We start from the raw sequence: 25885 nt of genomic DNA on the forward strand, positions 1-25885 counted from the left end.
TCTAAAGAAACACGTGCAGTCATCATTGCACTGCACAAAAATGGCGTAACAGGGAAGAGTATCGCAGCTAGAAAGATTGCACTTCAGTCAACAATCTATCGCATCATCGAGAACTTCAAGGAGAGAGGTTTCATTGTTGGCAAAAAGGCTCCAGGGCGCCCAAGAAAGACCAGCAAGTGCCAGGACTGTCTCTTAAAAGTGTTTCAGCTGCGGGATCGGGCTACCAGCAGTTCAGAGCTTGCTCAGGAATGGCAGCAGGCAGGTGTGAGTGCATCTGCACGCACTGTGAGGCGGAGACTCTTGGAGCAAGGCCTGGTCTCAAGGACGGCAGCAAAGAAGCCACTTCTCTCCAGAAAAAACATCAGGGACAGACTGATATTCTGCAAAAGGTACAGGGAGTGGACTGCTGAGGACTGGGGTAAAGTCATTTTCTCTGATGAATCCCCTTTTCGATTGTTTGGGACATCTGGAAAACAGCTTATTCGGAGAAGACGAGGTGAGCGCTACCACCAGTCTTGTCTCATGCCAACTGTAAAGCATCCTGAAACCATTCATGTGTGGGGTTGCTTGTCAGCCAAGGGAATCGGCTCTCTCACAGTCTTGCCTAAAAACATAGCCATGAATAAAGAATGGTAACGTCCAAGAGCAGTTTGGCGATCAACAATGCCTTTTCCAGCATGATGTAGCGCCTTGCCATAAAGCAAAGGTGATAACTAAATGGCTCAGGGAACAAAACATAGAGACTTTGGGTCCATGGCCTGGAAACTCCCCAGATCTTAATCCCATTGAGAAATTGTGGTCAATCATCAAGAGACGGGTGGACAAACAAAAACCTACAAATTCTGACAAAATGCAAGCATTGATTGTGCAAGAATGGACGGCTATCAGTCAGGATTTGGTCCAGAAGTTGATTGAGAGCATGCCAGGGAGAATTGCAGAGGTCCTGAAGAAGAAGGGTCAACACTGCAAATATTGACTTGCTGCATTAACTCATTCTAACTGTCAATATAAGCTTTTGTTACTCATAATATGATTGCAATTATATTTCTGTATGTGATAAAAACATCTGACAAACACACATAAAAACCCAGAGGGCAGCAGATCATGTGACAATAGAAGATTTGTGTCATTCTCAAAACTTTTGGCCATGACTGTACTTTTAACCTATTAATAACACTAATAGACCTTAAAAAAAAAAAAAAAAAAAAAAGTTTTTTTGCCATTTAAACCCTTTTAACGCTCCAGAGAATTTGCCACTTTTTGTATTCCAGATTTTGAAATATTGCTGGCACATAACTCCGGTGTCTTGCGTACATTTTACTCTTTAGCGATCACATTTTAACCTTAAACCAGTATCCTTTCATCTGTCCTCTCCTTCCTCTCTCCCCTCCCTGTCTCTCTAACTATCCCATCCTTTTCTACCTACTCAACCCAACCCCTGACCCATAGTATATACTTACCCCTCCATGCTTCTTCCAGCAAGATAGCCCCTTCTCCTGTACTCCTCCTCAGCAACGACAAGACACCTCTACTGTGCATGCATGGAAGCGTAGTAGAGATGAATTACAGGCAGCACCGCACACACAGAAGAAGGAGCTATCTCATTGGAAGAAGCCATGGATGGGTAAGTATGAGTGGAGTGGATGGGGGGAAAGGGGTAGTAATGACAATTCATTTTCCAGAAATGGGGAGACAGATCGTCACTGGATAATCAGAAAATGTCCCTTGGGGAGGTCACATGACCGCCCCAGGGATATGGGTAAGTATACATTTTTGATTAAATAATGTTATTTAGAAAGTAGGAAGGGGAGGGTGTTTAGATTAGTGTAGGGCTTTCAAAATATTCCGGACAACCACTTTAACCTTGGAATCTGTAATAAATCCCCCAAGTAAGCCAGTAAACATCAGAATACTTCATCTTTATGACACTAGAGGATTTTATTCCATAGTATACAGGCAGAGTCAGTAGCATCCAGTATTTGATTAAAATTTCTGCGAAGGACTAACACATTTTTTAGGAGATACACTTCTTAATGTGTCTTCCCCAAGATTCGTCCACTCAATGTATATCCATGTTTCTTCAGCTGATTTCAAAATTCAAAGGATCCAAAAGTTCTGGTATGTGATACCTGATAACATCTTGGACCCAAAAACTCCCGCCTCTAGCAGATTAAACATGACCCTTTGAGATATTGTTGAGTGTTTTGATCCTCAAGGTGATAATATACCCAAAGAAGACACAGGTAGAATAATGTAAGATCTGCTTCTACTAGACACTGACAGCCATGATGATGAGATGCTGCTGTGGTAGTAATACAGTATCTGTTCTACTTCTGAACTGAAATCTATTGTTCACCTGGAAAGTTAAGTACCACTGCTGCAAACTGATTAGGAAGGATCACATGAAGATGGTGTGAGTATGTTGGGGTGGGGGGTCACATGACATGTTTAGTCCTATTCAGTTAGTTTATGGATGCTTTACAAAGGACTGACTGGTCCATGGCAAACTATGGTATTCTACAGTATACAGACAAGGGTTACTAATTGGTATAAGTTTAAATACATTTATATTAGAAAACTGCATCATTTACTATTGTATAAAAAAATGATAAAGCAGATAACCCTTTTATCTGGATAGCCGGGGTCACTAATGCGGAGAGTATAATGTTCATGCATGGATCTCATCTTTACTTCTACAAGTCTTCCAAGAATAGCCTTTAGAACAAATTTATTAATCTTGGTTTTGAAGGTATTTCTTCTGTGATGTTTGGTGAGTTACACAGGGTTGATGAATACTTGTAAACTTTATACTTTATCCTTTCTGATACTTGATTAAAATAAAAAAATACTACATTGCAAGCTGCCGAATAAAATTGTTATTGAAGTCTTCTGCAAAAAGTCTTGTTTTGCAAATTTCTTCTCATGTCTTAGTGATGCATAAAGCTCATTGAACTGTGATCGAGACTTCCCTATCTGTAAGCTGTGTACAGAAGAGTTGTGTAGCTACGTCACCACGCCACCTTCTAATTCCTTCTGACAGCAGATCCCATGTTGCTATCCCCACGGGATGTTACGCCAGACTAAGAACATTTCAGAGTCCATTTCCTACTAACCACTAGAATGAGCTGTGAATTGGGATTTTGACAATTTAAAAAGCTCTTTGTGTTTAGAAATATTTTGCGCAATGGAAACAAAAAGTCAGAATGCCTCAATAAATGTGGCGTCTTTGACTCTACAGCAGATTATTGCGGTTTGTTTCTCAGCACTTAATAGAGATACAGATTGTTCTTTTATTTCACTTAGCACAATGTAGCATGCAACCTCCACGCCTTGTACTTTCTTTATCCAATAGACTTTGCTTTTAATGGAATTATGGCCGGTATGACAAATCTGTTTCCAAATAGTTTGGAGAAATTGTGATAGAACCCTCTGACATATAATGGAGTCTTTCGGTTTTTGTTGGGGTTCTCTTCTCTTCTTCTTTTTTTTTTCTGCAGGCATAGCATTTGCAGTCAAAATATATAGATAAGCAGAAAATCTAATATAAAGTATTTATTATGATGTTGTGCCTGTGCTCTTTTTAATCAAATGGTCAATTAACATAATTTTACTGTAATATTTTTTTCCCATAAATATTGCACTACTCTGATGATATTGAACAGGCTGCAAAATGTTTAACCTTTCAATGAATTTGTTTTCTTTTCTGTTGTATTGCAGAATGTGAGAATCAGCGGATTGCCTTCAAGAGGGCCCCCACCCCCATGGCTTGTAAGTTATATATAGACAACATATAGTAGTTGGTTTTTCTGCTCTGTATGTGTGTAGCGGTATGTTTGAATTTGGGGCACTAAACCACCAGCAGCTCCTTTTATGCCATGTTTTAGCATCAGACCTCTGGTGCATGTGAACTGCAGAGGCATTGGAAGCACCAGAATTGGGACTGATTAGTTTCCTCAGATTCATTCCTAGGTAATAAGGCCCTGTTGGAGTGGTTTAGAGCCCCAAACGTATGTGACAGGTTCCCTACAAAGAAGACTTCTAGTGGATACTGATAGGGTTTCTGTTTTTCGGGTCCCCAAGCGGAGCCAAAGAATCGAAACCTGAACTTTAGCGTGAACCTAGCACCTGTCCCTGATGCTCCAGTGTCTCCATGCACGAACTAATCCTGCTGCTCCAGTCACTGGCCTAAGGAGAGGGACACAGGATGTCAAAGTGTGTCAGGGACTTCCTTCTAAACAAAACATCAGAGCATTGGAGACAGGTGAGGTTTTTTTCACCTTCCCAAGCCTAATATGAATATTTTTATTTATTTTTTTATCATAGATAACCTCTTGAAGTTTCTATTAATACAGCAATAGGTCTTGAAACGCTGGTAATCCGACAGGCAGCAAAAGCATTACCGTGGTAAATCAACAGTTCATAAAGATAATGATAAAACCATTCATGCGCATAATGACAGCTGCATGGAGCTCTTTTATTTTATTGCTGATGTTGGGGCACAAGTGTGAAGGACCTCATCATCATCATCATCACTTTCAGGAGCGTCAGTTGCTCTGTTACATGTATGTACAGTGACTTGCAAAGGTATTCATACCCCTTGAACTTTTTCAGATTTTGTCATCTTACAAGCACAAACTTACCGTATTTTTCGGACTATAAGACGCACTTTTTTTCCCCAAAAATTTTGGGGGAAAAGAAGGGTGCGTCTTATAGTCTGAAGGTGGCGCCCGGCACCCGCTGTAATAGAAAGGCGGAAGCCGGCAAGTGATAGACGCCATTACAGGTGCCGGGGCCTGAGACATCGCTGCGCTCCTCTGCCCTGCATGAAGCCAGCAGCGGCAGGGGCTCCTCCGTCCCCCCGCTGCTGGCTTCAGGAAGGGCAGAGGATCGTAGCGATGTCTCAGGCCTCGGCGTCTATCCCTCCCCGGCATCCGCCTCTCTAGTACAGCGGATGCCGGGTCAGTATCCGTGGCCCCTTCTCCCCCGGGGCCGGTCCCCACCGGCCCCGTACCTGTAAAGATGCAGGCCGGCTCCTGCGCGGCGATATCGCAGGAGCCGACCTGTCCGGGTGACAGCCGGGAGCCTAATGAGGCTCCCCGGCCTGTCACGGCTATATTAGTATTGCGGCTGGTCTCTATGACCAGCCGTAATACTAATAGACAGAATGTCCCATAGACGGCAATACAGTTGTATTGCCGTCTATGGGACTTGCGATCAAGTGACCGCAGGTTCAAGCCCCGGGGGGGGGGGAAATAAAATAGTAAAAAAGCTTTAAAAATATGAAATAAATAAAAGTTCTAGATCACCTCCTGTTTTTTTTTCAATACAAGGTGATCTAAGCAATAGATATCCCCCAAAATGGTATAACTAAAAAGTACAGCTGGCCCCGCAAAAAAGACACTCTATGCATCCCCGTACAGCTGCAGGGTCACCTGTCAATGTGGCCTTGCAGCTGTTGCAAAACTACAACTCCCATATATTAAATATTTTACCAGTTTTTGCTTCAAAATTTTTTTTTCCCTATTTTCCTCCTCTAAAACCTAGGTGCGTCTTATAGTCCAGTGCGTCTTATAGTCCGAAAAATACGGTAAATGTATTTTATGGAGATTTTAAGTGATAGATCAACAGAAAGTAGCAGATAATTGTGAAGTGGAAGGAAAATGATACATGGTTTTCAAAATTTTAATCAAACAAAAATCTGAAAAGTGTGACGTGCAAAACTATTCAGCTCCCTGTACTCTGATAACCCTAAATATAATCCTATGCCATCAATTGCCTCCATAAGTTACTTAATTAGTTAATAGAGTCCAATTGTGTGTAATTTAGTCTCAGTATAAGTAGATCTGTTCTGTAAAGGCCTCAGTGGTTTGTTAGAGAACACTAGTGAACAAACAGCATTATGAAGTCCAAGGAACTCGCCAGACAGGTCAGATATAAAGTTTTGGAGATGTTTAAAGCAGGGTTAGGTTATAAAAACATATCCCAAACTTTGAGCATCCCAAGGAGCACTGTTCAATCCATCATCTAAAATTTGAAAAAGTATTCTATGACTGCAAGCCTAGCAAGACATGGCTATCTACCTAAACTGACATAGAGAACTGGTCAGAAAAGCAGCCAAGCGGCCCATGGTCACTCTGAAGAAGCTGCAGAAATCCACAGCTCAGATGGGAGAATCTGTCCATAGGATAACTATAACTCATGCACTCCACAAATTTTTCCTTTATGAAAGAGTGGCAAGAAGGAAACCATTGTTGGAAGAAAGACATAAGAACTGCTGTTTGCAGTTTGCCACAAGCCATATAGGGGACATAGCAAACATGTGGAAAAAGGTGCTCTGGTCAGAAAAGAACTTTTTGGCTTAAGTGCATAGAGCTGTGTGGGGCAGAAAAGTAACAATGCTCATTACCCTGAACACACCATCCCCACTGTGAAATATGGTGATGGCAGTATCATGCTGGAGGTAGGCTTTTCTTCAGCAGGGACAAGGAAGCTGATCAGAGTTTTTGGGAAGATGAATGGAGCTAAATGCAGGGCAATCCTGGAAGAAAACCTGTGGGTAGCTTCAGAAGACTTGAGACTGGGAAGAAAATTCACCTTCCAGCAAGACAATGACCCTAAACATACAGCCAGAACTACAGTGGAATGGTTTTGATCAAAGAATATTTGTGTTAGAACTGCCCAAAATCCAGACCTAATTTTTTTTTCCAAGATGGCGCCATGTGAGTGGCAGCCTGATACAGATGCTCCAAGCTGAGAGCGACCTTATCTTTCCTTTTTCACTCTTTTGTCTGTATTTTCAAGAATCCTCTACTTAAGTATACTTGCTCTATGAATAGCTAACTATTTGGAATGTAAAAATACCTGCAGACTGTTTTCTAAGGTTTCCTTTATGTCTATTGTTTATGCTTGGAAATGCCTGCAGTTGGCTGAATGGAGCTTCCTGTGTACAAGTGGAGGCTGTGTTATAGCCTAGGAACCTACCATCCCCCACAAGCTAAGGGAGCATGGATAATGAAAGGCAGACAAAGTATGGAGGAGAAATTTGCGGACTTCTTCTTTCAACAAAATCTTTGGGCGTCTATTATTTATGCTTGGAAGATGCCTGAGGTTGACTAACTGTTACCATTCCCCCCTTCCCACCAATGAGTTAAGAAAGCACCCTGTCTCCTTGGATGGCTTCAGACTTCTTCAGGTAGATAGAACAAGTGACAGTGGTAAGAAGAAAGGAAGAGGGCTTGTGATGATAGATGATATACTTTTGGGCCATTTTTGTGCTTAAGGAACAATAGTGCTGATGGAAGATATCGAATTGTTAGCTGTGAGCATGAGATACTACTACCTACCAAAGGAATTATCACATGTTATCCGGATAGCTGCATATGTCCCCCACCTCTGCAAAAAAAGCTGATGCTGCCTGTTTTGTCTAGATGCTGTGCTTCCCTCCTCGTTTCCAACTGCGGTCGGGCTGTATTATCAACAAGACTTCACACAGAGAACTAAATGATCCTGAAGTTTTTTTCTTTCTTTTTTAGTTGCTATGACTCCTAGTATCTCTCTATCAGCTATGAGCTTGTATATGTTCTCTCTTGCTATATACTACTGTACTATCCGTGATGCTGTGTCACACTGAATTTCTCCATGGTGGGACTATTAAAGGATTATCGTAATCTTAAATCCCATTGAGCATCTGTGGCAAGACATGAAAATTGCTGTTCTCAGACGCTCTCCATCCAATCTGGCTGAGCTTTAGCTATTTTGCTCAGAAGAATGGGCAAAAATCTCAGTCTCTAGATACGCAAAGATGGTAGAGACATGCCCCCAAATACTTGCAGTTGTAATTGCAGGGATAGGTGTCCCTACAAAGTATTACTATAGGGAGGCTTAGTAATTCTGCATGTCACAATTTTCAGATTTTTTTTTAATTCAAAACTTTAAAAGCATGTATCATTTTAATTTGACTTCACAATTATCTTCTACATTGTGTTGGCCTAACACTTAAAATCTCAATAAAATACATTTTAGGGCTTGTTCACATCTGCGCCCGGCACTCCGTTATGCAGGTTTCCGTTTCCTGCATAAAACAGAGCAGGAGATGGAAACCTGCAGGAGTCTTTCTCACCCATTCATTTGAATGGGTGAGAAAGCTGTCCGGCTGTGAGCGGCGGTGAGCGTTTTATGCTCTCTGCCGCGAAACCAGGTTTTTTAATCCGGACACAGAGTCGGACATACAGTATTCTGTGTCCGGATTTAAAAAACCGGTTTCGCGGCGGAGAGCATAAAATGCTCACCGACGCTCACGGCCAGACCCGGTCTGTGCTTTCCGTCTTCTTGCATGTAGAAGACGGAAAGCACAGAACGGAGTGGTGAACGCAGGTGTGAACCTAGCGTAAGTTTGTGGTTGTAAGGTGATAAAATGTAAGACAGTTCAAATGGTATGAGTACTTTTGCAAGGCACTGTATGTATGTACAGTAAGAGCAGTGAAAGTACATAGGAGTTTTCCAACTAGATGCATTTCTAAACTATCTACTTGATATGTGATAAATGCTATATTCATGGGGATTCAACCTCTGGACTGCTACCCATCGCAGGAGCATCACTAAGAGGAGGTTGAATAAAGTTTTGGTTGAGCACATTGTTTTGGTAGCTATCCATGTGTGACTCCTAAGTAAAGCAAGATTTAACTGCATTGTTTGTGCTAGACTGAATTGAGTAGGGTTGGAAGAAAGTTTAACTGTTATTAAATTCCTACTTACATCACTTGTAAAAGGTCTGTGTGGTGGAGAATGCAAATGATGTTTTTTTTAATCAATCTGTCATGTTATTGGAAAAATTTCTGGCACAAACCCACAACCTTTTACATTGACCTTTTCACAGCTTCATATTGAAGATCACCGTTTTAAGTTCAAAAACTCCTGATCTCCCACGTTTTACAAAAATGTAATTTTATGTTGCTGAATGAAGGGTACACCAATTTAACTTTCACCCAATAACGATCTATGTAACTGATTGTAATAATAGCACAAAAGGATACGATTATTGGAGAAAACTGTTCAACTGAAAGGAGGCTCTAGTATCCAGTTGGGCTGTGTCTAACCTTGGGTGCAAGGTATAATTTAGTTGGACATGGAGGCATAGAGGATCTATATGGTACCCTATAGCACAGCACTGGCAACCAGGCAGACCAAGGAAGTTTTACAGTCTGTTGGGAACGTTCCTGGGACACCCGTGCTATATGTGGGTGAGCATTATCCTGCTGAAAATGGAATCTGGAAACCCAGCCTTGATAGACAACACGTGTAACTCCAGGATATCACTGAGCTATTAGGGACCTTTGTATCACTACTAGGGGTGACTTACTGTTGTATGCAATTGCTCACCAGATCATTATACCAACAGTTGGCAGTGTGTCACTTCACAGGTAAGGCAGGATTGAAGAGCTCTCCATAAGGCTTCCATACTCAAATCTCACCATTGTCTGATCCCATACAGAGCTTTGTTGCTAAAGTCAGTATGGTTCTAGTCTATAGTAGTCCAGGTTTCTTGTTCATGAAACGACTACAAATGAAGTTGATGGTGGCTAACTGTCAATGGCAGAAGATGTAATGGGCACAATGACACCAAATTTACTTCTTCAAAGTGCCTTGAAATTTTGTAGTTAGAGATGGGTATGTATTGGAGGTGCTACCTGTATGTGGAAGGTGGGCAAAGAAACTGCAGCAGCTACTTGTGCCTGTTAATGGATTGAGCAATCCTCTCTGGTGGTCTGTCTGAGCCAACCAGATTATGTTCACCATGTTTCCATGCCCTCACATAACCATTGCTCCTAACATCTTTTGACAGTGAAGTTAGAATGGCCTAGATTCTTGACAGTTTTTTTTTCTCTCATCTATTTCTTATCTTGCTTCTCTCAGTCCATTGACGAGTCCCCTTTCAAAATCTATCAAAAATGTCTGAGTGTGTTTATAGAGGCATGTCTAGCAGTAATAATCTCTCACCAATAGGTCCACTATCCAGAAGTAGCCTCTGAAAGCTTTTTTTTCTTATAGAAGGGCAAGCAAAGCACTTTTACGCCACCTTGTGGCAAAACCCGGTGTCTAGTCAGATCACACCTGTAATCAGTAGCCTGTTTGCCTGAGACATAACTTCATGCTGATTTTGCAGCAATCCAACATTTTTAATAATGTTACTTTTTTTTTTTTTTTTTTGTCAATAAGTGAATGTAATACAGATTGTGTCTTTAGATCCGTATTTTAGCAGTTGTTGATATATAAAATGCAATTTGGAGTATTTTAATCTATCAGATCATAGTCCTTAATTAAAGGGGTTGTGCAGGACTTGAAAAACATGGCTGCTTTCATCTTCTCATCTCTGAACATCATGTCCATTAGTCACATGGCCAAACTGCAGCAGCTCGGTCTCATTCAGTTTAATGGGATGGAGATGTGGCATTACCATGTGACCAATGAAAGTGAGGTCACTTCCTAAGAAGAAGAAAGCAGCCATGTTTTTGGGTCCTGTAAAACCCCTTTAATGCTTGCTTACTATTTCAACATGCTTTGCATAAATCAGTAGTATAGCGTGTGAACATAAGGCTTATCTGCTTGTTGCCCGTTCTATGACTTGTATTGTGCATTTTAGAGGTTTTCCCCTCTGCATAATACGTCTCTGATTTCTCTGTTCTCTCTGAACTGATGGATCTAGACTACTTGCTCTGTTATTGGCATTAGACAGAACACATAAAGTAGAGGAGAATGTTCTCCGTTACTTTCTATCACACTCCAAAACTGCAGCAGGAACATATAGGACATTATATAGAAGTATTGATTTGTAATTATTTGAAAGCCCTTTGGGTGAGAAATCATCCTTTTAGCTGCTTACAGTGTCTTCTGTGCCTTTGCCCCACTCACTCAGCCTCTGCTCACTCCACCCCATCCCCTCCCCATAGACATTTATTGTTGGGTATAATCTGATATGACCTTCTGCCTGAATTCAGCAGAGGTTTCTTAGTGAAAGTCAGTTTAGCAGGTGAATGAGGGAGAGAATGGAAACAACCAGATAAGTGAAAAAAGATGGACTTAACTCTGAGAAGAGATGACAAAGTTTCTGATATTCACTTGTAATATAAATTCACGCACGGTTTGTTGAAAAGTTAGTGACCCTTTAATTTATTTCTTTGCAGCTGGATATGAAATATTTGTCACCATTGTTACTTGCGTATGAAGATCGAATTAATGAGAAAGATAATTTGATCTTGGCATTTGAGGTGAGTTGTGATTTAACCTTTTCCCTGCCACCCACGTCCCCCTAGGAAGGCGCTTTTGTGACATAACTAATACATCCTTATTACTAATGCTGATATCTCAGGATCTGTTGGGGCTAAGAAGATGATCTTGGATTCATTTTAAAGAAGCGAATCTCATACACCAAGATCATGATGATAGCCCATACAAATTCGGAGCAGTTCGCTTGTGAAAACGCTATTTGGCGTTGAGATCCCACTGTCAAGTATAATTTTAAAGATGAGATTTAGTTGTTTTTTTTTTTTTAAAACTTAACCCAAGCTCATTTTCATAGCTCTAACTGATCCTGAGGTATGGGGTTTTAAAGTGTCCTCCCCCTCCTTCCCCATCTTAAGAGCTGCTGAAGGAGGAAAGAGGGGGAAGGAGCAGAGCAGCAGAGTACTGTTGGCTTTCTAGCTGTACATAAAACCACATGTGCCTGAGGACATGAAAGGTCCTCTTTAAGGAAAGGATCTGGGATAGCACACGTGATGTACCGTATATGAGTGATGTCCCTGGTCCTTTCCTTAGGCTGCTGATGGGCCTCAGTGTTCATGTGCAGTGGTGACTTCAACCAGAACATACCCTGGGCCTCTGCTGGCCCAGACCTTCATGGTGGATCATACCAGAGCACTGAGGATAAGTGAGTATGGATTTTTTTTTTCACCTTTCCTTGCCTCCTTGACGAAACTTGTAATTCCTGGACAACCGGCTTAAGTATCTGATAGTGCTCAGTGATTAATCAAATTAATTCTCTGTTTCATTCGTACAAAATTCAGATTTTCAGGGGGAGTTGACAGGAGTACAGGTAGCAACATGTAGAGGCGGTGTAGAATCAACTGAAAACCTAGATCTTGCTTTGTTACAAGGTCAAAAAACTTCTAACTGTGGGTTGTAGTGCAAAAACAGAGCAGGTCAGCTGGGTTCATTGATAGCCAAACAAAAACTTCTTTTTGTCTCCAGTCTACAAGTCACCCAGTGTTGAATCCTGTTTTAGGCTATGGCCCCACTTTGCAGAAACACAACGTTTTCTGCTTACAGTACCAGCTAAGTGCATGAGATTTTGTTAAATCCTAGCGACACATTGCAGGAAAAAAAAAAAAAGCTGCAGAAATTACACTGTGCTGGCTGATGGACGGTGGCAGGACAATTACTTTATAAAACGTATAAAACAGGTGCTCAGATCCATTAGTCTGACTATATTGCCTATAACACAAAGTAGCAAACAATCTAGGTGCGCATTAAATAACACTTTGTGCACAGTAATATTCAATTATCAATGCGTGAGAGTTTACAATGTAATTTCCCTGCACAGCCAATGTTGTTAGAAATTGTTTAAATAGCAGAGCCTTTAGACTGTAGCAGTAGCAGAGCGTTCCCGGGAGAAACTGTATCCAACTGGGTACTATGTATGGAAGTTGATTAAACACTCAAATACTTTGGTATAAATACCACAAAGGTGCTTAAAGAGGGCTTTTCATGATAGGGCATTGTGACAGGGGCTGGCCTTACAGCTCAGTATGGGGTGGTGAGGAGCGCCTCTCTGTCTCTACACTTCTATAGTCTTTTGCTATGAAGGGGGACATTCCCATCCAACCAATGATAACGTTGATCTGTAAGCTTGGCCCTTTGATAGTGGAGTGATATTAGTAGCCAAAACCAACAGCACCGATCTCTCTGGGCAATTACCTGTAAAGCTTAAAGTAAATTCAGTGCAATGTCAGCTTTGCAATAGTATTTAACATTCCCTATCTTGGAGGACATGAAAGGTCCTCATTAAAACATCCCAGAGATCATGTATATCGGAGTTGTCATTCACTTAGATTTACTTCTTTAAAAAAATAATAATAATAATCAGATTTTTATGTTTTCACTCTTTTGCATCATCACATCCACCCACAGAGAATGTTTTAACAGAGTATTTCAGGGAATCCTGTTGTTGTTATTAGTTATTTATTTAGTTAGTTATTTTTAAGATCATCAAAACAGCTAAAAAAAAGTGATTTGCACTAGTCAAAAGCCCAGCCATGATGTCCTTATTGTGGTCAGGTTATCTTCTCATACATGTGGGTCCCTGCTTGATAACCTGTCCAAAATAAGGACATTATGTTTTCTTTGCTAAAGTCCTAAACCATATAAAATTCCAGCATTCATGGTTGTAGTCATTGCTAACTGATCAAGACAAGGCTGTCACCATTAACCCGTTTACGCCTAGAGTTCCATTATTGGAACGGCAGCTTCATAGCACACAACTCAAAAATTTCAACCTCTGGCATAAAAGGGTTAAGAGGATTTGAGGAAATTTTAATATGTGGATCAGAGAAAAAAACCAAGCATTTATTTACCCTTTGCCATATATTTACCTCTTGTCATTGCTAACTTCTTTTCTCCTCAGAGCCCTGGGCTGCACATAGGTCATGATGCGTCTTCGTGTCAGGACATTGTACGTGACACAGAACATGGCATCCTGGCATCTTTTGGATCACTGTGTAGATCCTTCTGTTGGAGTCCCATAAAACAGCACTTTAGAGTAGGGTATAAACCGCAGCTAGATGTCTAGCTTTTCCTATACTTCTACTAAACAGCATTTTGCAGACCAGCCAACGCTCCTCTCTTCCATTCTCTGAGAGCCCGTAGAGCCACTAGTAACTTTAGGGAAATGTAGGTCCATGCAAAAGCCACCCCAAAGAACTTTCCATTTTCAGTGTTTTCTCTACATAGTCGGCTTATACTTTGTTTTTACCTAAAAATACTTATTTGAACAGATAAGAGACTGTGACTTGCTGCATGTTGAGACTTCTCCATAAGCATCCTCTTCCCAATACAAGTGGTTGTATATAGGTGCAGTGACACATCATTACAGCCATATAGTATATATAGTACAGCGGATTATTTGTGATGGTGATGGATCTTAATGAGGCTATACAACAAGGGGTTGTAACAAATAGCATCAGCACTACACCACAAATTGATGGAAGTTTTACCTGAGAAACATGTTGATGGCTGGATTACACTGATAATACGACCAGAAATATTGGTATTTGCTCATTTTCTACACCTAGAAATAAAGGGTTAATACAATATTTTTAGTTATTTAGAGGTCCTTAAATGACCATAAGCGGCTATCTGTAATCTGCAATATTTCTGTTCCTCTTTATGTGAATTTTTAGTACCTAATCATATGAAAATGAGCTTGAGAGACTTAAGAGCCCTCAAAGAGTAGATTGTACGATTATGATGCCCATTGTAATAGCCGCCGTTTTCCATCTGATCGAGTATGATGATGCTCACTGAAACGCACAAGCAAATCTAGGATTTAGAGGCAATATTTAGAGGACTTGTCTACCTTTGCATCTTGCACATTACGCATTAGCATCATTACCGTGAGTGTGGGTATTTATAAATACAATTTATTTATTTTTTAGTGTTTTATTTTTCTGCAGCTTTGTACTATTTATTGACTTTAACTTTACACATTTCATCTAAAACCAGTCTAGCTTGTTAAGGATTATGCCTCATGTACACATTGGCATATCAAGCCATAGACTCTTAATCTGGCTGAATAGTGAATATTCCACTTATTTACCTGTCTGTTTTTCATGAGCTTCCGTGGTTGTCATATTCGCCACTCCTCACTACTCAAGAGTTTACATGGAGACAATATACTCCCTTGTGAATGAAGGTTTTTTTTCCCTCTATACCTGAAATTGCTGTTTTTTATTCAGGGTTTTCCGCAGATGCCATTCTAGCTCCAATACTACTTCAGGACCATCTAACCAGAAGTGACAACACATGTTGTGGCTTAAAATGTATTTCAGTACGTGCAGATTTTTGACAGGGAGATGAGGTCTCTGTATGGATTGTATATATCGTATATTACTTTAGTTTGATCTTGTTGGTACAACATTTTGTTTGTCTCCCTTCATATTTAGGAGGAAATGAAAACCTTCAAAACAAGAGTTAAAGAAGTAATAGAGGAGAATGAGAAATTGCACCAATATTTGAAACAGGAGAGACCTGTATCCTATAAGGAATGGTAATTGTACATTGATATGTATGCACAGTTAAAATAAAGTTTAAAGTTTTTGAAAATAATTTTACAATCTCTGTATGACTTTTTGTAACTGTTAGGAGTGACGTGTGGAATACTCCACATAGAGTAGTCTTGGTGTAAGCTTTGTATCTCCGTTTTCTTTTTTTTTTTTTAAACTAAAAATATTTAATATTTTTTTAATCCAATATAAATTAATTTTCGCATATCATTTTAGGGAGCAACTGCAAGCTCAGTGTACACTTCTTATAGAAGAAAACAGAATTTTGACAGAGCAATTAGAGGTTCAAGAAGGAAAAAGCCGAGAGACTCACTCCAAGCATGTCCAGGAAGGTCAGTATATTTGTTTCTTTTATTTCTGTGTTTTAATGCTGTGAATTTGGGATTTCTTAAATGTGGCAGTGATACTTGGTACTACGTGTATCAGAAGCAGCTAACAGCAGGTTAAGGTTTTTTATTCTCTAGGGCAAATTTATTTGGTACACTTTAGTAACACCTATGGTTGTGCCTTAAAGGGAGTAGAAACTTAAGGCGGACCTTTCACACCTGGGGCACATGGTGGGGGCCTCTAGTGCTGTACTGTGAGAGCAGTGAGGAACGCCCCCTCCCCCCCCAGTACTCATCTATGATGAATATTATCAGGAGGGGAGGGGGTGTTCCTCACCGCTCTCACAGTTCAGCGCTATAGGCGCTTCGGTGAGGAAGGGCCTTCCTGGCTGACAGTCCAAAACTCCCTTCTGACGGTGAAGAGCTACGGTACCAGTACCGATAGCTCTTCACCCGGGGCACAGATCGTGAAAGCCGAAAGTGTGCTGAATTCAGCATACTGTCGGCTTTCTAGTGGTATATAAAACTGCATGTGCCCCAAGTGGTGAAAGGTCCTCTTTAAGGGTTATGTGCCACCTGTAATTTACATGTCCTATTATTTAAAGAAAGTTTTCTTGAAAACTATCAAACCGGCCACAGAGCATTGCAGGGGACATTCTTCTGAATATCATTATACTTTTAGAATGTGCATCTATTGGACTTGTTTTTTTTAACTATAAAAAATAAGTAAATGAGGTTCTAATACAGTGGGGCAGCATGCCAGAGCCTTAAGCTTTTATACCTGAATACAGAACCTTTGGAGATACTGGCACAATCATTGCACTTGAGACTCATTTACATATTTGTTAAAACGACTTTTTCTCGTAAAATGGTACATCTGTGGGACTATCTAAAGGAATGATGGTGCTTATTATCATGTTCTCCATAATACTTTGCCACATATTGCTTTGCTATTTTTATATCAAGAAGCCTGTTGATATACTCTATATATAGCTGGTTTGTAGTATTGATGGCCTATCTTTTTTTTTTTTCTCCTGTAGTATGTTTTTGCTGCACTTTGCTACAGAGTCTTAGCCTTAAAGTTGATTAAAGTTGGCAGCACGATTGCACATTGTCTGACTAATGGTGGTTTAGAAGCATTTTTGAGATGGAATAACCCCTTTAATGCAATGTGGAAAATGCATGCGCATTTTAGCATTTGTCTTAGAATTACTGCATGATTGAAGTCTGGATTGGCAAGGTTTTTCTTTCTATAGCTGATCTCTATTTGCTAAAAGATAGCAGAAATTAATATCGGAAAGAAAAAAGGCAACGAGTCTCCATCTTAGCTTTGCACTGTGGAGAGTGATAGCAGAATATATATTCCCCTTTATTAGGCATAGTCAAATAGATTTTATAGGTTAATGTACCTTTAAGACATAAATCTAATTTACTTAACTGCACAAGAGAGACTTCAAGTGTTGTGATATTGATTTTGTAACAGATTATTACACAGCTTGCATGTAGATGCTTGAAGCTTGTTTTAATGGTCTCATCCATCTTCAGCTCATGCTTGTTACTTGTGGCCGCCTAAGGAAAAGAAATTTTAAATAGACATTTGCATGCAGGTCCCTGCTATCGATTACAAATGTATTACAGGAATTATGCTGTAAAGTGACCTTGTCATGTATAACGCAGCATTTGCCATAGATTAACATAAATATTCTCCTTCCTTGCAGTCTCCCAATTAAAGAAGCAGCTAATGGTTTCGGAGTCTACAAAGCAGAGTCAAGAGGAAGAATTGTTAGACATTCAGAAGCAGCAGGAAGTTTTACGCTTCAAGTACAATGAGCTGAAAGATAACATGGATAGCAGAGTCTCTGCTGAGGAACACGTTGCCATGGTAAACGAATTAAAAAGGTACAGCACCTCACCCTGTGTAATGAGTTGTAACGTCTCCATCAACGTTCATTCGCTTTGCACCAAATAGTTCAAAGGTCGGAAATAATTCTGCTGTAATGTTTGTACATTTGACTGGAATGACGCAGTGTTTTAAATTGTACTGTCAAGTATCGGAGGTACGTATCTGCTTTCCTATTATGTGTTCCTAATCAGTCATTAGTGCGGAAAGATTTCAGTCCATTAAAACAAAGTGTTTGTAATGGTTATAAGCATTGTATTCTCTAAGTTACACTTAAAAACGCTTGCCAATCTGCGAATGTTCTGCTATTGCACATCCTCTCTGATCCCTTCCCTTAATAATCAGGCAGTGAACTCTTTAATCAATCTATATGATCATAGGGAAAACTGTGCATCCGTACAGTTGCAGCTGCACAGTCCTCTATTTTTTCCCCTACTCTCATCTCCATGTTCTTTGTAGGGAGGAAACGCAGAGAGGGGGTTTTACAGAGAGGGCCATGGTGAGCAGTATGCAATGCGGTTATGGGAAGCAGTCTATGTTACAAATGGGAACATGGAAAGCAATATGTGTAAAAAGCAGGTAGTTATCTGGGGAAAAGTGAGATCCATGAATGAAGCCAGGTAGCGAGATGGGGAGAGGAAGAGAAAATTGAGAGTCTGGGGGGCATGAGGAGCAGCTTTTCAGAGAATGGGGCATAATTGCATTATGTGTAGTAGAGGGAAGCTCCATGCATAGCAGTCTGCAAGGGGGAAATGTGTGTCCATTCTTGTCTCAGAGGTCCTGCTACACCGGCAGTGTTGGAGCCTGGTGGAATGGATAACACTCTTGACACCTGAATGTCTGTCTTTCTCTGCTCTAGATCCCCAGGTAGTTACATTAACTATCTCTCTGCACTAGGCCACCACGGTTATTGACATTTCACCCGTACACTGCCATCAACCACCAGGGATATAAGCCAACTGTAAATGTAGAAATGAAAGCCTTTACTGACCAGGACCACCGAGCTGTTCAGTGGACTGCATCCGGTGCCATTTACTTGAATGGGACCCTGTACTTAGGAAAGACCATAAAGAGAATGCAGTGGTGCACCAATACTTGCATCCTGTTCATTTTCTGGGTCGGGGAGTTACAGAGATCAGATAACATGCTCGTACTTTATAAGGTGGTGATAACACTTTAAGACCTGCCAATAATGCCTCCGCGATGCATCCACCCTATAGGCTTAGTCAGAATATTGCACAGTTTTTTAAAGCAATAACTTAATTCCTTCATGCTGTCTTTGCTGCTATGCTAAGGACATCTCATTATCTGCTGAGCAGTCATCTGTTTCATCATCTGGAATTACTAGCCAAAAGATAGGAAGCAATTTTTTTTCACGCTTCATTCTTAATCACCCAGACTGATTTCCTCTTGAAGTTCTAGTCTGGTTTATCTCTCCATTATTAATATCAACAGAAAACCAAGAAGCGCAAAAAGCCCAAACCAGCCTATCTAATGTCCACCTCCTCCCTTACATAGAGGTCTCAAAAGGTCTCATGATTATTGTGGAGTAATATTTCGCACTTTTATTTCAGACTCCAAATGATTATTGCTTGACATTGAATTTGCATGCAAGGTAACAAACTCTTATGTCTATTTAACCAATAAAATGTACTCGTTTCCGGCAGCCAACTTCAGGAGCAGCAGGAGAATGGCAAAGGAGAAATGCAAGATCTGATGGGAAAGATCACAGCCCTACAGGCAGAGAAAAAGGCTCTACTTCTACAGAGGAATGACTTATTAGCAGACAATAAAATTCTGGAGGCTGAGGTGGAGGCCACTAAAAAGTCTAACAGGTTAGCAATGCTGTCATCAAAAGACTTATTGATACTGTTATGTGGCTCTTCCTCTTAAGAATGAGTAAACCTGGCCTTACGCATTTGATGTTCATTGACAGAAACTATAAGTCTTTTTAGAACCATTTGTCTGTCTAATGTGTATGTATAGACTTCCCTCTCTTCCTCGACATGAGATATTGGATGAGATGGAGATCTCCTGAGCATTCATACATGTGGGTGAGTAAGGTGAGATGTCTTTGTGAAGTGTATAGCCAACATTAATGTACCATTACAAGGAGAACAAATTTTCTGTTACACCTATACCACTATACCATTCCATGCGGGACATAACACAGTGATTCCTTCTTCGATGGATTTTAGAATATTTAAGCCCTGTGATAGTCCTAGTAGAGCGTTTTAGCCTTTGTTGCGACAAATAGGGCATTATTTCTCCCACACCTCCACAGCAGCACTGGCAGGAGGATTCAATGGGAAAGCATGAAGATAAAGGAAACCCTCTTCTTTGATGCTTCAGTTGTTTTCTCTGAAGAGATGCAAGGAACATTGAATAGAATAGAAGTCCTAAGTTCTACTAATTGCTCCTTTTTGACTCTAGAGAGATGCTTTCCACTGCTCCTTGAATTGTCCAATAGGGTATATTGGACTCTTTCTCAACTACCAGACATCCTGTCTCAGGGTCTAACTTTTCATTTACATCCATGAGTCCAACAGCTTCATCTAAGCTGTTTAAGAGTGAACGTTCCTTACTAAAAAAGCAAACGTCTTACTGACTTCTTATAACTCATCTCTTGAGTGACGAGGCTGGCACTTTTACTTCACGGACCATGAAAGACTTTCCTTTCTTGTGAAAAGGACAGATGTGACACTTCTGTAACCTCAGACACAACTTTGGTGTTAAGCTTTTTACATGCAGGCTTAGATAAAGGTGTGAAAACTAGGAGTTTGACCGTCTGTATGGCAACTCTATGTGCCCTTTTTTTTGGATGTAAGGGAGCCTTCACACGGAGTTTACGCTCCGTTCATTTTGAACGTAAACTCGTTCCGAGTGAGTGGCGTAAAAAACAGATCCCATTGACTTGAATGGGTGTCGGCATACGCGCGTATCACATTGAAAGCAATAGGTAAAGAACCGTGAAGAATTGATACAATAAGAATATTGGAAAAATTGTACAACTTTTTATTATACAGACGATAAAATTTTGTCTCTCAATATTGGTCTGAAAGTGGCCAACCCCTTTAAGGTCACTGTGTTGTGAGCACAGCGCTGTGTATTATTCGAATACTATTATTATTTATATTCTTTACCCACTTTGTTTTTATACACTAACGTTCAAAAATTATGGGTCACCCAGACAATTTTGTGTTTTCCATGAAAACTCACACTTTTATTTATCAAATGAGTTGCAAAATGAATAGAAAATATAGTCAAGACATTCACAAGGTTAGAAATAATGATTTTTATTTGAAATAATAATTTTCTCCTTCAAATTTTGCTTTGGTCACAGAATGCTCCATTTGCAGCAATTCCAGCCTTGCAGACCTTTGGCAATTATAGCTGTTAATTTGCTGAAGTAATCTGGAGCAATTTCCCCCCATGCTTCCAAAAGCCCCTCCCACAAGTTGGATTGGCTTGATGGGCACTTTTTGCTTACCATACGGTCAAACTGCTCCCACAACAGCTCAATGGGTTTGAGATCTGATGACTGTGCTGGCCACTCCATTACAGATAGATACCAGCTGCCTGCTTCTTCCCTAAATACTACTTGCATAATTTGGAGGTGTGCTTTTGGTCATTGTCCTGTTGTAGGATGAAATTTGCTCCAATCAAGCGCTGTCCACATGATATGGCAAGGCGTTGCAAAATGGAGTGATAGCCTTCCTTATTCAAAATCCGTTTTATCTTATACAAATCTCCCACTTTACCAGCACCAAAGCAATCCCAGACCATCACATTACCTCAACCATGCTTGACAGATGGCGTCCTGGAGTCGCCTCTTCACTGTAGACATTGACACTGGCGTTTTGCAGGTACTATTTAATTAAGCTGCCAGTTGAAGACCTGTGATGCGTCGCTTTCTCAAACTAGAGACTCTAATGTACTTGTCTTGTTGCTCAGTTGTGCAGCGGGGCCTCCCACTTCTCTTTCTACTCTGTTTAGAGCCTGTTTGTGCTATCCTCTGAAGGCAGTAGTACACACCGTTGTAGGAAATCTTACATGGAATAGCCTTCATTTCTAAGAACAAGAATAGACTGTCGAGTTTCACATGAAAGTTGTCTCTTTCTGGCTATTTTGAGAGTTTAATTGAACCAACAGATGTAATTCTCCAGATTCTCAACTAGCTCAAAAGGAAGGTCAGTTTTATAGCTTCTCTAACCAGCAAAACTTTTTTCACCTGTGCTAACATACTTGCACAAGGGTTTTCTAACATCCATTAGCCTTAGATGGTTGCTGGAAATGGGCCTCTATACACCAATGTAGATATTACATTAAAAACAAGACGTGTGCAGCTAGAATATTCATTTACCACATCAACAATGTATGGAGTGTATTTCTGATTCATTCAATGTTATCTTTATTGGAAAAAAAAACTCTGCTTTTCTTTTCAAAAACAAGGAAATTTCTAAGTGACCCTAAGCTTTTGAATGGTAGTGCAAGTTTGCTCTCAAATACCCAGATACCTCTTCTTTTTTTTTTTTTTTTTTTTTTTTTTTCTTTTTAAATATACTTCTTTGTAAGTGGAACTGACAAAGTAGGCCCTGTTACAGGGGGCACATCACTTTGACCTGTCACCGAATGCTTAGTTTCCACAATCTTTCTATTCATGCTGAAATGATACATACTAGGGTTTGCTGCATGCTTTGAATATAGTACAATAGTATTTATATGGTGCTGTTAATGATCCCATTAGATGTACCTCCACAGCCAATGTAACAGGTTGATTATTTTCACAATTTCAATATGTAACAAGTGGCTGGTGAATGTAAGATGTAATGCATGGCAAACATCCCAAGCTGGCAGTACTGAATTCTGCTGCTGAGTCATCTATGTATTTGTGTTTTAGGAAGCTGCAGAGACGGATTGGCCAGCTGAAGCAACAGCTGGAGGATGCAATGGAGAAGGAGGTGACTGCTCATCAGTATCTGGCCAATCTAATAACGCTAGCCGAGGGCATTGCTGGGGAGAGAGATGAGCTTATCAGTATGGTGAGTAAGAAAAAAGACCTCACTATTTTTAAAGGGTCGCCCGTTATTAGAAAAATTAAATTGTATCCAAAAACACTACCACAAATGGCCTTGGATTGCCTGAGCTCTTGAGGAGCTGCAGTATAAGACACAACCTGTGGACAGGTGTGGCACTGTTTCTGAATGTAAGCCATTTTTTTCTACTCTGTACAACTCTCTTAAAGGGTATCCATCTCCAGTGCTTTTACTGCTAAACCCACAGAAGTATCAGGTAGGGTATAAAATATCTTTTTATAGTTTGGTTAGTAAGTTAAAAATCACTTTTTCTATAAAATTGCTTCAGAAGTACATATACAAATTAAGTGGAGAAGGGGATAAATTTAGATGCCAATACATGGGGCTCTGTAGCACCTAGAACCTTGGTGTTAAAGCTGATACTCTCGGAAAATGCCTGCACCTACATTTCTGTAGCTACTCAGAGTGACCAATCTCCTTATATAAGGAAGTCACTGTGACTTTAGTCAGCTAATATGTATATAGACAATATTTTCAACAGTTATTTCATACCCTACCTGACAGTTCTGTGGCTTTAGTCTTGAAAATCTTGCTGGCAGGTTCCCTTTAACATATCATTGTCATTTGTCATTGGTTTAATTGATAGTATTACAGTGTGTGAGACATAGGAGCACAATTTGTGAATATCACACCAGTGCACAGTACACTTTAAAGGGTACTGGTCCCCAGGTTTGGGGCTCCTATACCAACAGTATGTCCTTAACTACTTGGGTTTAGTGTTTCAGATTAGGGTATCTGATCTTTTTTTGTTACTGTTATGCTACAATGCTTGCAGTAATGTGAATAGTTGCATTGAAGTGTTGCAAGTAATGATTATGAATGTAAAGTCATCACATAGTCTTAGCCTTACTTAGAATTCTCCAATAGGATGAGAGTGGGTTTTCTTGGCCAGACACCCTTCTAAACCCACATGACCATGTAAGGGACTTTACTTTTTGGGCTTGATGGGTTTAAAATACTTTTTTAACATCTTCAGTGTGTACAGTATACAACATCCTAACCTACTATTATTATAAATGTGAAAGTATGGATGTTTGTTTGTTAGTCAATCACGCAAAAACGCCTGAACGGATTTGAATGAAATTCGGCACATAGATAGATTGTAACCTGGATTAACACATATTACACTGCTCCTGCAGCAGCTTATCTCAGGTCCCATGTCTGTTATCTCTCTGTGTAAACACACACTAACCCTCAGTGGATTGTGTACAGCTATTTGCATATTATCTGATCAGCTCCAGGCAACATGCTGACACACTTGATGGGAAAACACCTTTAATCCACATTGGCGATATGCTACTTTTAAAAATGCCGGGAAAAAGAAAATCTAATTTGTTGCAAAATTCGAAAACAACTACAGCTATGAACGTAGCCAGAAGTCACAGAGTTCTCCTCAAGTGGAGCTGACCGGGATCATCGACGCCAACAACACACTCATTATATGGCGTCCCAGCGAGCTGCTGAGATGCCGGAACTATCACGGGCACAGTGCTAGGAATGAGTTCAGTGGCAGGCCAACTTAACAGCTGCTGAAACGCAGGAGCAGGCAGATCATCAACGCCAACAACATGCTCATTATATGGTGTCCCAGCGAGCTGCTGAGATGCCGGAACAATCATGGGCACAGCGCAATGAACGAATTTAGTGGCAGGTCAGCTTGACAGCTGCCAAAATGCTGGAGCGGGCGGATTTTCAATGCCAATAACACGCTCATTATTTGGCATCCCAGCGAGCTGCTGAGATGCCGGAACAATCATGGGCACAGCGCGAGGAATGAGTTCAGCGGCAGGCCAGCTTGACAGCTGCCGAAACGTCAGAGCATGTGGATCATCAATACCAACAACACGCTCATTATATGGCATCTCAATGAGCTGCTGAGATGCCGGAACAATAACAGGCACAGCGTGAGGAACAAGTCCAGCAGCAGGACAGCTTAAGAGCTGCCGAAACTCCGGAGCAGGCAAACCTTCGACGGCAGCAATTTGATGAATATAAGCAGATCATTGACACCAACAACATGCAGATGAAGTCGCAGGCAGAGACACACACACAAATTCTTATAGGGCCACTACACAAACAAAAAATGAAATATACCTGTGGGAAGCTGGGTCCTCTTGCTAGTAGGTTATAAATGTTTAATATTATAGACAAACCAAATTCTTCCTTACTAGGATAATAGTTTAGCTCATATGAGCTGTCCCCGGTTCAGTTTATTTGTGGATCCAAGAGAGGCCTGGTGCAGGCTGTGTCCTTGATAGATTGAAGAAGTGAACATGTCTAATAGATTGTGGCATTACAGATGGCAGGCAGCAACTCCCTGCCCTGAGCCTTAGCAGTCCTAGTGACATTTTGTGTGAAGAATTTGATGTGTTCTGATATCTTTGCCTTCATATCTATTTTAAGGTTACCTAGAAGCTAAAACATTTTCCCTGTGGAAATCTTACCGACATGAAAGAATCACAATGCATTCCTCTGATGCTAAGATGATAGATACATACATGGCCCCTGCTATTGTGTGGATCATCTTTACGCTGAAATGACGTTTACAACCCTGGATGAAAATATGAGATCGCTATCAAATGGATGTGGGGCGGCTGGACAGATGGCTATGGGGTGGATAGATGGGTTGATAAACAGATTAATTTTCTATTTAATAGGTTCTGATGTGTGCTAGATTATCAGATATTGTAAAGATAGAAAGCCTCAAGCAAGAGGGTTAACATGCAGTACTATTAGTTTGTGTAGAGAAAATTCATTAAATAGCAGCCTCTTGGTAGAGGTCTGCACTGGAAACACGTGCAAATCCATATATTTTAATATATATATATATATATATATATATATATATATATATATATATATATATATTTATACACACACACTCACCGGCCACTTTATTAGGTACACCTGTCCAACTGCTCGTTAACGCTTAATTTCTAATCAGCCAATAACATGGCGGCAACTCAATGCATTTAGGCATGTAGACATGGTCAAGACAATCTCCTGCAGTTCAAACCGAGCATCAGTATGGGGAAGAAAGGTGATTTGAGTGCCTTTGAACGTGGCATGGTTGTTGGTGCCAGAAGGGCTGGTCTGAGTATTTCAGAAACTGCTGATCTACTGGGATTTTCACGCACAACCATCTCTAGGGTTTACAGAGAATGGTCCGAAAAAGAAAAAACATCCAGTGAGCGGCAGTTCTGTGGGCGGAAATGCGTTGTTGATGCCAGA

At 40.5% G+C, this 25885-nt stretch overlaps 1 protein-coding gene across 3 annotated transcripts in view; it reads left to right on the forward strand.

Moving 5' to 3' along the window:
* The window catches only part of CEP89 (centrosomal protein 89), a 106970-nt gene that overhangs the window by 39335 nt on the left and 41750 nt on the right, over positions 1–25885 (forward strand). For all 3 annotated transcript variants that reach the window (XM_075282032.1, XM_075282033.1, XM_075282034.1), the window contains 7 exons: positions 3718–3768; positions 11181–11264; positions 15213–15316; positions 15549–15664; positions 17377–17557; positions 19226–19393; positions 22459–22600. In XM_075282032.1, the coding sequence (XP_075138133.1) occupies positions 3718–3768; positions 11181–11264; positions 15213–15316; positions 15549–15664; positions 17377–17557; positions 19226–19393; positions 22459–22600 (846 nt within the window). The remainder of the gene's footprint in view (positions 1–3717; positions 3769–11180; positions 11265–15212; positions 15317–15548; positions 15665–17376; positions 17558–19225; positions 19394–22458; positions 22601–25885) is intronic.

Source organism: Leptodactylus fuscus, chromosome 7 (genome assembly GCF_031893055.1).
Source record: "Leptodactylus fuscus isolate aLepFus1 chromosome 7, aLepFus1.hap2, whole genome shotgun sequence".
Classification (NCBI taxonomy): Eukaryota; Metazoa; Chordata; class Amphibia; order Anura; family Leptodactylidae; genus Leptodactylus; species Leptodactylus fuscus.